General features: G+C 41.7%; 1 protein-coding gene across 3 annotated transcripts in view; it reads left to right on the top strand.

Annotated features, from left to right (window-relative positions):
- Ttc8 (tetratricopeptide repeat domain 8) overlaps positions 1 to 13414 on the top strand; it is a 57252-nt gene that overhangs the window by 31405 nt on the left and 12433 nt on the right. For all 3 annotated transcript variants that reach the window (XM_055592938.1, XM_055592940.1, XM_055592939.1), the window contains 3 exons: positions 1374 to 1459; positions 4725 to 4812; positions 6890 to 7000. In XM_055592938.1, coding sequence (XP_055448913.1) covers positions 1374 to 1459; positions 4725 to 4812; positions 6890 to 7000 — 285 coding nt within the window. The remainder of the gene's footprint in view (positions 1 to 1373; positions 1460 to 4724; positions 4813 to 6889; positions 7001 to 13414) is intronic.

Below are 13414 nucleotides of genomic sequence, written 5' to 3'. Positions count from 1 at the left end.
TTTTATTTATTATTTTTAACTTATTCACTTTACATCCCGATTGTAGCTCTCCCTCATTTTCTCTCAGTCCCATCCCCTCTCCTTTTTCTCCTCCCCCCTCTCCTAGTCCTCAGAAAGGGGGAACCTTCCTCCCTCCAAATCCTAATTCTTAATTGGTTATATCTTATGTGACCATGTAAAAACACAGGAAGGAAAAAGATTAAAAAAAAAAAAAACAAACCATGAGATTGTAGTGGAGAGATGGCTCAGGGGTTAAGAGCATACTGCTCTTGCTGATGACACAAGTTTAGTTCTGATCCAAGCACCCACATCTGGAATGTACAACCACCTGTAACTCCAAGTCCAGGTGATCTGATGTCCCTTACCCTTGCAAGCATTTGCTCTATCTCTGTCTTTGTCTCTCTCTCTCTCTGTCTCTCCCTCTCTCTCTCTCTCTCTCTCTCTCTCTCTCTCTCTCTCTCTCATACACACAAGTCCTTAAAAGATGATATGGGATAAACAGTTAAAATATGGAGAAGAAAATTATTTTTTAGAAGGTAAAGGGATATCAGAGCAATTGAGTTGTAATCATTGAAGGCAGCAGTTACCCAAATATTTTTTTTTTTTTTTTTTTTGCCTCTTCTTTGTCATCCCGTTTTCCCTGAATTCTTATTCTGAATTCCCATCTGTGCTCCCTAGCGTGGAGATTACTGGGACATGGTGCTGCACCAAGCTTTCCCTGGGGGCTGGGGATCTGAACTCACGTCTTCATGCCTGCACAGCAAGCGCTTTACCCACTAATGCCTCCCCAGGCCCTAAAGCAAGCCGATACTCCACTCCTCTTCCCAGTGTGACGAGAGCCTGAACCAGGGTTGGTCCTGCCTGTGATACAGATACTCTACATTGAGCAATGGTCCCTGCACTTTCAAATCCCCTTTCTATCTGCTTATGTGGCCCTTCTCTCTCTCTCTCCATCTGCGTTTAAAATGGGGATGACCACTGGACCCATCTTACAGGCAGAACACTTGACATCACTGACTGTTGAGGCATTTTGCATCTTTAGAGAGTAGATACAAATTAGGAAGAGAGTAAAACTCTAGTGTTACAAATTTCAGTTTTGTACTTTGTATATTAAAATTGTGTTCTGATATATCGTGTATCTGCTTCCTGCAATCAATGTCTCCAACTTGTGTGTTGTCAGAGCTCTGGCCTGGAACTGATTATTTAGGGGAAATTGGTGGGGCCATCTGGAAACTTGGGCAGCATGAGTTTCTATCTCGTTACTAATACATGTTTTGATGGATGCTAATTATCTGGTTTATTTCATTCTGTATCCTGCTGCCTGTTTGCTGTTAGAAAAGCAAATTGTAATTGAAACTGAATTGTTTTCAAAGGCTTTAGATTTGGCGTCCCTTTCCACGGAGCACTCTCAGTACAAGGACTGGTGGTGGAAAGTCCAGATTGGAAAGTGTTACTACAGGTAAAACCGTCATTGTCTGTGAAAGTCTTAAAAGTGAAAATATTCTTATGTCATCAAATACGATAAGGGAAAAAAAAAGCTTTCCTCATGAAGCTGAGACAATTTGGGTTTATTTGAGCAAACATTTTCTGAACAATCATGTGACAACAGTAAGAGCTGGTGCCCTGAGAGCTTGTCACACAAGGAAGCTGAGGCTGGAGCTTGGTTGTGATTTTCACCAGGAGCTGGTTCTCGACAGACCTGAGACTAGAACCCAGAGTGTTTATTTTAGTCTGCCCTCCTGGCTCTCAATTCCTCACTCACACAAGTGTGTCACATCTGGGGCCACCCTACAGGTAAGAACCAGCTTGGCTGTACCTAACTTCATCTCCTCTAGGACTCATGACACCTGGAGGTAGCTGCTCAGTTGAGCAAGACTGAGCCTTGCCAATGTGAATAAATTCATAGGGCTGAGATGTGATACAGCAAGAATTTCAGCTCCATTTTCTGGCTCTGATTCTCATTAATACTTTATTTAGTTCAGACAGAGTGCCACTATGTAGCCCAGGCTGGCCTTGCTCTCATGATCCTCCTGCCTCAGTCTTTGGAGTGCCAGGATTATCAGCAGTCTATCACAGTCAGCTCCTATTTCCATAATCCTTCTTGTTTTTCTAGGACCTGACTATTTTTAAATGTGATTAATATTTAAATACATTCGAAAGAAAACGAGCTGAGAGGTCAGCAAAGTTGTAACTAATTTTATGACTTTTTAGCAACAAGTAGAATCTGAAACTTGCTGCTGATATTCAGATAATTTAGAACCTTTAGGAAAGATGGAAAAGATGAGCATTCATATTTTAAAATGGAAAATTGGTTTTTATTGTTAAGAATCAAGATTGGCTTCGCTCTTTACCAGCAACCATCTCTAGAGCGGCCCTGAGAGGAAAAGGAAGTAAATGACCTAGAAGGTTGCTTGTCGCCTCTATGGACATTAAGATTACTTTGCATTTAGACATCTCACATATAACTCTGAGTTGTTTCTTCTCACTGACAAACTGAAAAGTGTTTTGTACGAGAAGGTAATGTGAGATCATTATAACATTAAAATCTTATGAGTTTAATTCTTGAAGACAGTTTTAATATCTTGAGCTTCTATATAAAGCCTTCAGACATGGTTAATAATTAACAAAAATGCATAACTCAGACTCTGCTGCCCATATATAATGTCATTTATATGACTGTGGCTTCTTTCAAATGAGTGCGTTTTATCATATTAAAGTATTGCTCTGTTCTTCAGAACATCTTTACCATGTATTTAGTGTTCACACATTTGTACATCCATCCACTTAGCCAAATATTTAATGAGCAACTGCTCTCAAATGGGCTCACAAAGATTTACTAGAGTGTCCACCCTTTCAAATGCTGAGACAGACAGCAAATAAGTACTATAACGATCCCCATTATTATGGAAGCAAAGACATAGCACCCTGGGAACCCAGAGGAGAGCCTGTGATGCCACCTGGAGAGAGCAAAGATGCCTTCCTAGAGGATCAGCCTGAAGCTGACCTCAGCCCCTGTGCTCCTGACCTAAGGTCTACTGACTTAAGTTCGACCTCTGCACTCCTGATGTTCCTCTCCTTCTACCTAACCCACTGAAGTGCCTTAATTCTGGACATGTCACTCTCACTTACTGCAGTGGCTCTCAGCCTTCCTAACGCTGCAACCGTTTAATACAGGTCCTCCTGTTGTGACCCTCCAACTACAAAAATGATTTCATTGCTACTTCGTAACAGAAATTTTACTATTGTTATGAATCGTAATGTAAGTATTTGATATGTGGCCCCTGTTAAAGGGTCATTTGACCCTCAAAGGGGTTGCAACCCACAGGTTGAGAACCGCTGACCCACTTCCGGGTATTTTAATATTTGTGGTTGAGTTCTCACAGCAACTTCTTCCCTGGGTGTTCTGCCTTCTGTCTCTCATCTCATCACCCTTCCTGAGCGTAGCGAGGGGAAGTGTGCCGGCAGCTGTTACCTCCAGCAGTCGCCATCTGCATTGCTAGTGTAGTCTCAGAGCCCCGTCCTAGCCTACCTGCTTTCCTGTACCTCTCACTGTTTGCATTGTTATGTGGATGGAACCTATGGAGAGGGAGGGGCTTCTGCCTCACCACACGCCCATTAGCTTTACATTAATCTGGTGAAGCCACCTTTAGTCACTTTAATCCCGTCTCCCAGCAGCTGCTAGTATATCAGCTGCACCAATGCTTTAAGTCTAGATCTTGAAAAATGATCAAAGCTGCTCTTTCCAGCCTTTACACGAAGTTAGCACAATGGGGTATATTGTGAACAGTTTTCTGTTTATTTAAAAAATATACACTATCTAAGTAGCTCTGGGATTGCTGAGAGTGAATAGTTAGCAGAAAGCATAGCAGGTCTACCGAGGGCAAGCTGAATGGAGGCCCCGAGTGCTTCTGTGACTGTCCTGGTGGTAACAAAGCTTCCTGCCACAGAGGTGGACACTGACACCAAGGCAATCACTCAGTCAAGGAGCAAGTTTCAGATTCACAGAGGAGGCAGTCCACTAGGGGCAAAGGAAAACAAGCACTATAGAAAAATGATGATATATCTGTAGCGTGCAAGTGGCAACTGTTTCCATCAAAATAGAGGAAGGGTGCAAGGGGAGGAGGACCTTCCCTACCATGGACTTGGGGAGGGGCATGGGAGGAGACGAGGGAGGGACGGTGGGATTGGGAGGGCCTGAGGGAAGGGCTACAGATGGGATACAAAACGAATAAACTGGACTTTAATTAAAAAAATACATTTTTTAAATAGAGTAGGGGTAACTGAAGGGCTCTGGCGGGTTTGCCTTAGAGAAGGAGCTGTTTTCAAAGGAACGCCATCATACAGCTCTCCCAGCAAAGTGGCGGCTGCACATTTATTTAGGTCACTTGCCGCATGTGCAGCTGGTCCTAAGCTCTCTGGTGGTGAACTGATGTGACCTGGCTTACAGGCAGCTCTTGGTCCTGCTGCGAGTAGGCTGCAGTACTTACACACCATTTGAGGCACAGAGAGCTCATGACTACGGGAGACAGGTGGCTTTTGCTAACTTTTATTAATGTGGTACTATCAGCATGAACAGCATCACCTGCTCTGGTATATGCCTGCTCTGGGATGAGGTGTGTCTGTTCATATCCTCAGGGCTTGGAAAAAAAAAAAAAAGAAAAGAAAGATGTACGAAAGTGCTGATTTTTCAATTGAACGGCTAATTTTTTAATGGCTATTTCTAGGTTAGGAATGTACCGTGAAGCAGAAAAACAGTTTAAATCAGCCCTGAAGCAGCAGGAAATGGTAGATACATTTCTCTATCTGGCAAAAGTAAGTAAATATTCTTAACTTGAGTGAAAACTGTCTTAGTGTGCTGGCCACTGCATAGGGAAAAGTTGCCAGTTCCTTCTAGAATATTTGGCAAGTCAGTATGTTCAGACTTATTTTTTATAGTAAGTGAAAAATAACATATGGAGAGTACCCATGGCACAAGGAGTTGATGGCTCTGGAAAAAGAAGAAAATCCCCTTGACAGATTGCTTATTAGGACAAAAGAAAACACTGTAGACTCACCACCCTATATGGAACAGAGAGGCATTTTCTACAATCTATTCGTTTCAGACCTAAGCAATTTATAGAGAACAGGGCCCCTCTGTTTTTGAAACAGGATCTTTCTATAGTCCAAACACAGTTTAAGCTCACCATCCTCCTGCCTCTGCCTCCTGGGTAGCTGCGATTCCAGGCCTGTGCTATCAAATTCTACTCTAAGAACAGGGACTATTTTATAGGCTGTTTTGTAGGACATTAGCTACTCATCTCTGCTATAGTAATGCAGGTCTTATTTCTTTTTTATTGAGCACAATCCAGGGTAGGACATCTTAGCAGGTTTGTTAGTAAAGAAAGATTAATTTAATCCGTACAGTAACCCTAGAGGATAAAACCTAGAGGTATTATACTTTCCTTAGTGCTGCTAAGGGAGATGGGGCTGCGAGGGGTCACTGGGCTGCTAACAGCAAGGATTCGAGTCCACTGTGCTGCATGGTGCCACCTGTAGCTCCAGTACAAGGGCCACCCAGAAGGTTTCCAGATTGGACACTCCTAATCTGAATATCTGAAATCTGAAATACTCCCCAATCTGAAAGTTACTGAATGCCAACATGGTGTTACAAGTGGAAAATTTCACAGCTGATAGCACAGGATGTGCCACAATTAAAACACAAGCTCACTGAATTATTGTGTAAAACTGCCTTCCGTGTAGATGGACAAGCCAGTGAGAGATCTGGAGGATTGGTCAGCAGCTAAAGCACTTGTCACTTTTCTAGAGGACCCAGGCTTGATTCCTGGCACACACATGATGACTCACAACCATCTGAACTCCAGTTCCAGGGGATCTGATACCCTCTTCTGGCCTCCAAGGGTACCAGGCTCATACATGATGCACAGACATATATTTAGGCAAGACACTCATACATATAAAATAAAAATACAAACATTTTTTTAAAAAAAAATCAATGAATTTCATGTTTAGACTTGGGTTCCATTCCCGAGGTATCTCATTATGCATACTCCAGAATGCCCCCATCATCAGAAATTAAGGACGCTTCTGGGGTGCAACATTTCAGAGAAGGGAAGCTCTACCTGTATTAGAATAAAGTCACCTCCTGAGTCTCATCAAAGCCACACTGAAGAAAACACTTGGTGAAGTGGTAGTTATTACATTATCATGGCTTATCTATAAAAAAATTCCAAGTTAAGAAGCATGCTTTGAGCAGGAGTGTAAGAGGGAAGGAGAGGAAGAAGGGCTGAGCACTGCTGTCTCCTGGGCACAGCACGGCCATTGCAACCATGATCTCACAGCAGGATAGTTGCCTGCATGAGACTAAGTCTAAAATCAGTCAATCATGGATTGAAGAAGAGACTTAGAAGGCCATACTCCTTCCTGCTGAGCTTTTAGCTACTGGTATATTCTAGGGGAGGGACAGCATTGTCTTCAGTTGCATACCCATTGGTGAGCTCCAGTGTGTAGCTTGGAACCATAGTCATGTTCATTACCCTGTTTGAACTCAGTGGGGTCAAAAAGCAAAACAGACATGAATATCAGAAAAGGACCTTCAGGGAGTGGAGGGTTGGTGTGGGTGGGAGGAGATGTTCCTCTGATCCTTCCTGTCCAGCTATTACCCAGTCTTTGTGACAATAGTAACCCACAGCACGCATTTCTTGGGATAATTTTTATACTCAATACGTGCAGATAAGCTTTAAAGTCATTATTAGAATCTAATTATATCCATTGAACATTCTTACTGTAATTTCTGGGAGATAATTTCTGTCTAATCAATAATTAAAACCTGTCATGCAAATGCTATTATTTTAAGAACCAGTAATCTCATTGAAATATATCTTGCCTTTAGGTTTATATCATATTGGATCAACCTGTGACTGCTTTAAATCTATTCAAACAAGGCTTAGATAAGTTTCCAGGAGAGGTGACCCTGCTTTGTGGAATTGCCAGGATCTATGAGGTAAGAATCATATTGTTTTAAAAGTTGGTGTAAAATTGAGGTTATGTGCTACTTTAAAAAGCTCATAGGCCCTTGGGGTCCTAGTTGAGAGCACAGTTTATAAAATTAAGATTGTTGGCCATGATTCAGCAGTTTAAGGAGAGATTTTGCTGTGTGTGTTTCATTCAGCTAGGTTTTTATAATGAAGTATTTTAGACACCTAGAGGTCAATGATACAAGGCAGGAATTTAACTTATTTCTCCTGTATAAGTAGCCTGTTATCTCAGCACCCTTAACAATTGTAACATCAAACATCTGTTTTTCCCATTTCTATTAGATATGACTTGAGCTTTCCTAGTCTGTTCCATTGGCCTATTTGTCTAGTCTTCTACCTGTCTCATACTAGCTACATTCCTGTATTTTTTCTATTGGTACCTGGTAGATGTGCCTTGTCAGGATTGCTTTGGTCTCTTACTTATTCTTATACGGTTTAGATTCATGTTCTCAGATACTATAGAAAATTTCCATTGAGTTCTCTTCCCTGCTAACTTCTATAGCATTACAACGATCCCATCCTACCACCTGGGTTTTCTCCTTTACAGCTGAAAATTTATCTCTCTGTTTTTCTATATTGATTTTTAAGATTTATGGTTTGAGAACTATTTTTTAATACTTCCAGGCATATTGAGTAAATTTGCAGCTACTATTTGATTGATGGGGTGGGCAGGTAGACTGCCTGTCTTTCCATTTTCAAGTATGACATAACTCTTCAGTTCCTTTGTTCTTTTTTTGTACTGTAGTGAACATCTTGTGATTATTCTGAGGGAGACTCTGAGGTAGGAGTCCCCAAGCCATGCTAAAATTCAGTCCTTTAGTGAGACTCTCAAATCACAGATACAGTGTGCTCACAAGAACATTGTATCAGTGCAAAAAGAGACAAAATCAGTGAGGGGAAAATGCTCATGGGCAATGTTCAGAGGAAGCAAAGGATGAATTTACAGAAGGCCCCTGCAAGGGAGGTGTTCTATGACACTGTGTGTGTGTGTGTGTGTGTGTGTGTGTGTGTGTGTGTGTGTGTGTTAAACATCTACCTACTCCAGCTAGGGAATCAACCCCAGACTAAAGGATGGACACCACCAAAGTCCACCCTGGGGAGCCAATGAGTTTTCTTGGAGTTAACCTATAGAAGTACAGGTGAGTGGAACAGGAGTGACTGAAAGACAGTTGCATTACCAAAGCCCAGTCCAGCATGGGTGACAGCTAGAAACCTGGAGCATTCTGCCAACCTGCAGGCAGGCAGCTCAACAGGTTGGAGACCTGCAGGCAGGCAGCTTGAGCCGTCTGGGCTCTATCTAAAGATACTCAGCTGATCCTTGTTTCTCTTAGGCAGTTAGACTGGTGTCTGCTTGTGACTCATCTTGTCTGAGCCTCTCCTAGGCAGCTCAGCTTGTCTGAGAGTGCTACTCAGTCTTTACAGTGCACTTATGCTTGGGGAAGAAGGAACCTAAAGCATCCGGTCAGTTTCAGGGACTTCCTGAAGTCTTTGAGTTGTTTACTTCGTGAGCTCAATTAGCTTCCCTGCAGGATGGAATGTCTCACCTCTGTGGAGAACTCCTGTGTCTTAAGGAGCTTCCCTGCTGGGTAGAGTCACAACGTGAAGTCACAAGGAGCACACTTAATTCTCTCAGCAACAAGTTGTCACGCCTCCTGCAGCCTGTTGTCTCCCAGGAATCTCATTAGAGACTGCATGTGGACACCATATGCCTATCATGTCCCAGAGTTTGTCAAACTCTTCTACAGTTACCAGGTGTCAGCACAGAGCACATAGTACACATGGTGTCACATTAGCAAGCCACTCCTGTCGTCAGGGGAAAGTTTACTCAAGAGCAGGGATCAGCTGAGTTCCCCAGTGCATACCTTCCTAAGAACAGCAATCTCAGGTCTCCAGTTAACTCTTTACTGCACATATGTATTTCTAGGTATATCTATGAATACATGTATTACTATGAATGAAATATTGTAATTTCTGTTTGGTGATAGTGAATAGGAATACATTACTTTTTAAAAAGCCAGTTTGATATTAGCCACTATTTCAATTTTAAGATCTTGTCCATAGATTCTCTTAAATATTTTTCTATAAATAAAATAATTATATATATATATATATGGTTTTGTTATTTTACTTTAAAAGGTAGTTAGAACTTTTAATATGATATTGAACAAACATATCTCAGTTTTCTTTAAATTCATTGGAAGATGGTACTTATGATTGGTTGATTAAATAAAACAGAATGAGCTAATAGCAGGTTTGTTGGAAGCAGCATGGGAGGGGGAGGGGGAGCACACTGTTGGGGGAAAGGTGGGGGAGGGGAGAGAGAACAGGAAGGAGGAGGTGGGGAAGGGGCAGAGGAACCAAGAAGTCTGGATTGTATAGTGAGGGGCCTCTGGGAGAGGAGAAGCCCCGCCCCTGGGCAGGGTATGTCAGCTATGCCCTGCAGCAGGTAGGGACTTTAAACAGTAATATTGGTAAATCATTTTGCTAACAGAAGTGGAAGAGATTGAGAGTTGCTATGCCCAGGTGATAGCTTGTAAATGATTTTTATTTTCTTATACTTTCTGTATTTTCAAAATGTTGTGGGGAACGTGAATTCTGTGTTTTGTTGGATTTGATTTCTTGATACAGGGTCTCATTATGTAGCCCAGGCTGGCCTAGAACTGACAATGTAGAGCAGGCTGTCTTTGATTGTGGGGTGACACTCTCCTCTCAGCTTCTCTTAGTTCTGTGGTCACCGTCCAGGCTACCACACCCTACTAATGAATTATATTTTTGATGGCAATGAGTGTATTTAAAATACCTAGAAGAAAGCTTTCTTTTTGAAGCGTAACTTTTATAAATACAAAGAAGACTTTGACCCATCAAAACAAATACTGTCAGAATTTTTCTATCTTTACTTGCTATGACCTTAAATAAATGGAATATGGACAAACCTTTGACCAAGATGCTTAGAAAGAAAATAAAACAGAGTCACCTTCTGAAGCCAGGGGGATTCTTGCTGTCATTAGTGGTGGTTACCTTCGGATGGTGATTAGACCATTGGACTCTCTCCTTTGCATCTCTCAGACCCTTTGTCCTTTTCTTTTTGACAGAAGGTGCTAGCAGGAAGAGCTAGGAAGCTGTTAACATCTTTAATGCATGCTGCTTTTCAGAAGAATTCCATCTATGCCTGTCTGTTGTGCTCGCTGTTGCTAAGGCTGAGATAGGCCTTGGCTCTGGAATAGATCTTTTGTTTCCTTTGTGTCCGCCTTCCTGACTGGCCTTCAGCTCTCCATCTTCCTGCTTCCATCTCTAGGGTGCTGGAATTGCCATTGTACACCACCACAATCAGGGGTCCTATAGATTACAGTCTTTCATCAGCTGCCTTCTGGCATTTACAGCAGCAGAGAGAAGGATGTAGAGAGGAAAGGAGCCTACTGCCAGGGATGGCGGAGAGTAGAAATGGTTGCATGTGGCATCTCTGCCTTAGCTTTACAATTAATTTCCTTTCTGCCAAATTTCCAGAGGATTCCTTTTCTCTTTGTGTGACAGTGGTTTGATAATTAGCCAAGTCCTTAGTTTGCAGCTACACTGTATTTGCCACTGAGGACTTTGCATTTCTCCAGGCGTCTCTTCTGTTGTGTTTTCTTATTGATTGTTCCTTCTGTCATGGTTTGGGTGCTTCCTGTTTTATAGTGAGCATGTCATACTGCCTTAGCCTCCTTGTGTTTCTTACAGACACTTGCTTAGATCATGTGTGTCTTTGTTAAACTTTCTGATACTTTTGAACTTTTTTGAGGCATTTTGATAGAAAGACCCTCATTTCAACTGTTCTTTGCTGAAAAATATTTAGAATTAGAAATGTAACACTGGAAACCCCTCAACTTTATTGTGTATGAAGGTTGCCTCAGGCATATGTAAGAAGTGTAAAATTGATCTTCCTGCTGTAGTTTTAAGTCCTGAAAAGTAGGACGCTGGCTTTTATATTTTGAGCACACTCCTTTGCTGTTCAGAGCAGAACCACTGTAGCATTCATGTCTTTAAGCTATTTGCAATTTTACTTCAAATAATTCAACCGTAAGTGTAGTTCATGTTTCATGAATTGGCTCAGAAATAACCACTTTAAAAATCACTAACTAATATTAAGTTATTATACACTTGAGCTGATATTTATATACATGGAAGTGTTATTTTAAGTATATGTTATTAAAATTTATTATGATTTAACCATTTCTGATGCAGGAATAAGTTTAAGGACCAACAGAGAGAATATATGAAAATTTAGAATGTGACAAAGACAGGCTGTTAAGTCAATTGAGTTATTAGATTATTAATCAAATACTTTAAAAATAGAGCGAATGAACAAGTATTTATCATGTTGAAAGAATTATTTCAGCCAGATTTAAAGTGTGTACCTATTGTGTGCATGTATGTGTCCATGTGTATGATGCCAGAGGGCACCCTAATATCAGTCCTTAGTAGCCGCCTCCCTTGGTTTTTGGGACCTAGGCTCATCAATTAGTCTAGCCTGGCTAACAGGCCCCAGAAATCCACCCCTTCAGCGCTGGGATTGCACACATGTACCACCATGCCTGCCTTTTTCATGTGGTTTCTGGGGTTGAACCAGGACCCAGTGTTCTGCAACAATCACAGACAGTCATCTTTCCAGGCTCAGATCTACATTTTTAAAAAGTGCCAAAACCTCGAAACATGGAACTATTTTAGTTTCATTTTTGTTGCTGTGATAAAATATCCTGATAGAAACAACTTAGGGAGGAAAGTGTTTTTTCAGCTTATTACCCCAGGTTAAGACCCATGACAGAGGGGAAATCAAGGTAGGAGCTCAAACAGCTGGTCACACCCTCTCTATAGTGAAGAGCAAAGATGGAATAAACACATCTTTGCTTGCTCTCAGCTGGCTTTCTCCTTTTATACTGTTTAGGACCCCATGCCTAGGGAATGCTTCTGCCCACAGTGGACTGGATCATCCCCGTAGTCAACACAGTCTCCCACAGACATCCCATGGGCTAAGCTGATCTAAATAATTCTTTATCAAGATTCTATTTCCAGGGGATCCCAGGTTGTGTCAAACTAATAGTGAAAACTGTCCATCAAAGAAACTGAAAATTTCAGAAAAACAAAACACCACCACCACCAACAACAAAAGCCACAGGCACAGTATTTGTATAAATTAGAATGAGGAAAATATCTTTAAGTTTTAATAAGTTATTTTTATGTGTATGGGTGTTTTTACCTGCACGTAAGACTGTGTACCACAGTTCATGTTTGGTGCCCATGGCCAAAAGAGGGCTTTGGATCCTTGTGCGCCATCATGTAGGTGCTTGGAATGGAACTCAGGTCCTCTGGAAGAGCATTGCTCTTAGCCAGTGAACCATCCATCCTTTTCCTACATGAGGAAAATCTTTTTTAAACAATATCATTTCATAAAAACATAATAAGAAAGACTGATATTTGAGAACTTTTATTTACTATACAGATTTTCTATATACCAAAGCCAAGCATAGTGTATGTATACACCAAGCATAGTGGTCTATGCCTGTAATCCCAGCACTGGGAGGCAGAGGCAGGTGGAACTCTGTGCTCTCAAGAAAATAGATAATAATAACAACCCTATATAGCAAAACTAAAAATGTAAATAAAATCAAATTAAAAGGTTAAAATATCAACCAGCGGCACTGCCTGTCATGCCTGGGACACATCACAGCTGACACATGAGTATCAGGTCAGTATGGTGGTCCTCACCAGATACCACCCCTTGATCTTGGGCTCCACAGCCTCCCAGATGTAGCTGAATAATTTTCTGTTCCTCTGTTACCCTGCACATGCTGTTCTGTTACAGCAGCACAGAATGCCAGTAATGAAAGAGCAGAAGGCAGGCTAGCTCAGAAAATAGACAAAGGTCACAAGTTGGCAGCTCAAGGAAGAGCAAGTAAGATGTCTCATATGTTAAACACCCGGTCTCTGCTCTGAATTAAGCAGTAAACCAACCCTCTGCCACTTTCCCCTTGCCTGGACTGGCAGAGCTGAAGAAGTTGCACAGAAGCTAGGCTGTCAAGGGTGTGAAGAGGCAGACGCCATGTGTGCGCGCTGTTGTTTGAGCATGTGTTGACGCAGCCCACCTGGCAGGTGTTCAGAGTCAACAAGAAGTGACACCTGGTTCTTCTTTGGGGCTGTTTTACTTCTGGGAATTTTCCTCTACAGTGTGCAGTTACTCGGAAATGTTTATATCCTGTTCTTTTGCTTAAAAATGTAAAGGGTAACTGAGGTTTACCAAAAACGGACTGGGCGGTATGTGATCTCTATGACAATCAAACACTGTAAAAACATGTAAATGTCTGTTTTGATCAGAAAGTGCCAAAACACAATAGGCTGGGGTGATA

This window comes from Psammomys obesus, unplaced genomic scaffold, assembly GCF_907164565.1.
Source record: "Psammomys obesus unplaced genomic scaffold, mPsaObe1.curated_primary_1811, whole genome shotgun sequence".
Classification (NCBI taxonomy): Eukaryota; Metazoa; Chordata; class Mammalia; order Rodentia; family Muridae; genus Psammomys; species Psammomys obesus.
The sequence above is the reverse complement of the archived record's forward strand: the minus strand, read 5'-3'. Positions and strand labels throughout refer to the sequence as shown.